Source organism: Colobus angolensis, unplaced genomic scaffold, assembly GCF_000951035.1.
Source record: "Colobus angolensis palliatus isolate OR3802 unplaced genomic scaffold, Cang.pa_1.0 Scaffold222, whole genome shotgun sequence".
Taxonomy (NCBI): domain Eukaryota; kingdom Metazoa; phylum Chordata; class Mammalia; order Primates; family Cercopithecidae; genus Colobus; species Colobus angolensis.
In genome coordinates, this window is record NW_012115400.1 from 1,189,130 (window position 1) to 1,193,015 (window position 3,886).

Below are 3,886 nucleotides of genomic sequence, written 5' to 3' on the forward strand. Positions count from 1 at the left end.
AAAAAAAAAAAAAACCTTACTTGGTTGGGTGCGATGGCTCACACCTGTAATCCCAGCATTTTGGGAGGCCAAGGTGGGAGGATCATTGTTGTATGGTTTGAAATAGGTACAAAGTTTGGTCGTTCAGTTTCAAATTCATTTCTCAAATATACTTGTATCAACATCATCTATCTACCAGTAACATTTCCAAATCTAATAGTACTTGGCAAGAGGTGGGGAGGGGGTTAAATTGTACAAACATCACAGTTATTGTGATCATATGATAATGTTAAACTTTTGTCTCTCAGCATTTGAACCATGCATACATCTTATCAAAAAACAAACAAACAAAAAGAAACAGTATTTATTGTGGCCAAGTGAGGGAGAAAAGTAGAGGGACAAAAAGTGGCCAAAACTTAGCCAGAGGTGGCCGGACGCAGTGGCTAACACCTGTAATCCCAGCACTTTGGGAGGCTGAGGCAGGCAGATCACCTAAGGTCAGGAGTTTGAGACCAGCCTTACCAACATGGAGGAACCCCACCTCTACTAAAAATACAAAATTAGCCAGGCATGGTGGCGCATGCCTGTAGTCCCAGCTACTCTGGAGGCTGAGGCAGGAGAATCTCTTGAACCCGGGAGCCAAAGGTTGCGGTGAGCTGAGATCGCACAACTGCACTCCAGCCTGGGCAACAAGAGTGAGACTCTGCCTCAAAAAAAAAAAAAAAAAAAACCCAGAGCTAAGGAGACCTCCTTACTTCCCTCCCTTTCTGGATGTTGCTACTAAAGTGTTGTTTTTGGGGGCGGGGGGGGTGTTTCATTGAGTCATTGAGACGGGGTCTCACTGTCATCCAGGCTGGAGTGCGTGATCATAGCTCACTGCAGCCTTGACGCCTTGGACTCAAGCGATCCTCCGGCCTCAGCAGCTACTGAAGATTTTAAAGCTGTGTTGTGTTTTCCACAAGTGTAGGCGTAAATGGGATTCTCATATCCTGGTATCGTTCCTTGGACTGGAGGAAATTAGGAGCCAGACTTCAGTCATGGGCTGAAGGTACCCACTTTCATAGCTGAGAATAGGAACCTTGGTTCCCATCCTGGCTCTGCCACTGGGAATGTGACATTAGGGAAGTCATTTGCACTCTCAGAGACTCAGTTTCCCCTTCTTTAAAATAAAAGGGTTGGACCAGGTGATTAGGACCCTTTTATGACTCCTGGTCAGGAGTAGAGGTCTTGGGAAAACTGAGGCCCTGTGGTTCTCTCATTTGTGTTGTCTAGAATTCTCTGTTTGGGACCTAAACATTGAACAGTGGCTGGTGCAGGAAGGAACGTGCCCCGAGCCCTTCTTTGAGCAAGGCTCAGAGCAAACTGATTTACTCACAGCCTCTTTCTCCTCCCCCAGCTCTTCCTGCTGCCCACGTTCCTGCTCCCCCTCATGAGGGTAGTCCCAGAGACCAGGCGATGGCGTCTGCACTATTCACAGCGGATTCCCAGGTGAGCTGCGGCCCCTCTGCTCTCCTGAGTCCCCAGCATCTGCCTCTGTTCCTGAGCTCTCTTTGTGGTCTCCACAGGCCACTCTGGATGCCCCTGCTCTCAAAGAAGCCCCAACCCTGTCCCCTCCTTTTTGCATCTTCCTACCACAAACTTCCCACCACCCCCAAGTTCTGGCCACCCTTTTCTTCCCAGCATCCTGTAGCTTTGCAGCCACCTCTGTTCCTGACTCCAGGTTTGAGCAATGGGATTGTCCCTGAGTTTGGGGGGAAATGACTGTTTGTCTCCTGTTATTTCAGGCAATGGTGAAGATTGAGGACATGGCTGTGTCCCTCATTCTGGAGGAATGGGGATGTCAGAATCTGGCTCGGAGGAATCTCAGCAGGGACCACAGGCAGGAGAATTACGGGAGCACATTTCCCCAGGGTAAGACGGATGCATGCTTACTGTCTGATAAGATGGTTTTGTCTCTGTGTGTTAGCTGTGGAATCTCTGATGTGTTCAATTGGGTGTTGGTGAGGAGTTAGAGACTACCTACCCCCTTTTTTAGACCAGATGGAGAGTGAGAATGTTTGTGTTCATTTAACTCCAAAAGCATCGTGCTGTGACCCTGATTCCAGGTGGGTTTTTTATCGCTAGGTAGTTTTCGCTCTTTAGAATCAGAAATAATTGCATTCCAAGTCCTCACCTCTTCAGCCACTCAGTTGCCTGGGAGGCAGTTCTGCTCTGTTCCCATGGATTGCAGTTTAGGTGCCTCTGTCGGGGGAATATCTCTTTCCTAGCAGAGATGACCAGGCGAACTGATCATCCGTCTAATCCCAACCCATTGTCCTGGTACCACATTCCCGAAACTACCAAGCATCCTTCTGTTGGCTTTCTGTCTTCTTCCATCCTGTGTGATTAGTGTGATTCCAATACACTGCTTTGTATAATTCCACAAACGTGCACCTGGACTGTCCTTGTGATGAGGATTCCAAACTTAATGGTGATTTTCTATGAAGAGCTCTTGGTCCTGGATGTATAGTAAGAACGAGGAAGTTCAAGAGGCATCAGCCAGATAAGACAAGGTGACACTGTTGGCAGGCATTTCCGTTTGTCTCTGCTGGATCTTAACCCCTCAGGACAGTGCTGCAAGGAAGCCCTCACGTGAGTACAGTAATAGGGAGGTCCGCAGCAAGCTTCTACCTGGAGAGGGCAAAGGGAGTGTGAATACAGCGTGAACATGAAGGATGTTACTAATGAAACATCAAGTTCTGTTTTTGATCAGGCATACATGGGGCTTATAATTTCTCTTGGTATTTGCTCTTTGTACTAGATGAATTTTTTTTTTTTTTTTTTTGAGACAGGGTCTTGCTGTTTCCCAGGCTGGCATGCAGTGCTGCGATCACAGCTTGCTGCAGCGTTGACCTCCCAGGCTCAAGCAATCCTCCCACCTCAGCCTCCCAGGTAGCTGGGACTACAGGCATGCATCACCATGCCCAGCTAATTTTTGCCTTTTTTGTAGAGAAGAGGTTTCGCCATGTTGCCTAGGCTGGTCTGAAACCCTTGGGCTAAAGCGATCCACCTGTCTCCGCTTCCTGGAGTTCCGGGATTTAACAGGATCAAGCCACTGCACCTGGTCTCCAGCATTGTTTTCTGTTTCTTTTTCATTCTCAGTTATTCTGTGTCAGTCAGTGAAGGGTTTAATTATTTATACTAGTGTTGTAACCACCTTTTTCACCTACTCCTCTGTTATTTGAGCACTGTCAGCTCTGTGCTCCTCTCCCTGGTGGAGAGAAACTATTCCGTGTGTCTGAAGGTTTCTGTAGCCTGCCAGGTTCAAAACAAGTTCCTTGGCCAGGTACACCGGCTCACACCTGTAATCCCAATACTTGAGGAGGCTGTGGCAGGAGGATCGCTCGAAGCCGGGAGTTCAGGACCAGCATGGGCAATATAGCAAGACCACTGTCTCTACAAAAAATTTTAAAAATTGGCCAGGCAGGGTGGTGTAAGCCTGCTAGTCCCAGCTACTTGGGAGGCTGAGGCAGGAGTATCACTTGAGCCCAGGAGATCGAGGCTGCAGTGAGCTGTGCTCATGCCATTGTACTCCAGCCTGAGTGACAGAACAAGACCCTGTCTGAAAAACATAAAGTTTCTTGGCCGGGCGCGGTGGCTCAAGCCTGTAATCCTAGCACTTTGGGAGGCTGAGACGGGCAGATCACGAGGTCAGGAGATCGAGAACATCCTGGCTAACATGGTGAAACCCCGTCTCTACTAAAAAAATACAAAAAAACTAGCCAGGTGTGGTGGCGGGCGCCTGTAGTCCCAGCTACTCTGGAGGCTCAGGCAGGAGAATGGTGTAAACCCGGGAGGCAGAGCTTGCAGTGAGCTGAGATCTGGCCACTGCACTCCAGCCTGGGCGACAGAGTGAGACTCCGTCTCA

At 48.7% G+C, this 3,886-nt stretch overlaps 1 protein-coding gene across 2 annotated transcripts in view; it reads left to right on the forward strand.

Moving 5' to 3' along the window:
* The window catches only part of ZKSCAN1 (zinc finger with KRAB and SCAN domains 1), a 24,735-nt gene that overhangs the window by 13,814 nt on the left and 7,035 nt on the right, over positions 1-3,886 (forward strand). For both annotated transcript variants that reach the window (XM_011943857.1, XM_011943858.1), the window contains 2 exons: positions 1,376-1,467; positions 1,764-1,890. In XM_011943857.1, coding sequence (XP_011799247.1) covers positions 1,376-1,467; positions 1,764-1,890 — 219 coding nt within the window. The remainder of the gene's footprint in view (positions 1-1,375; positions 1,468-1,763; positions 1,891-3,886) is intronic.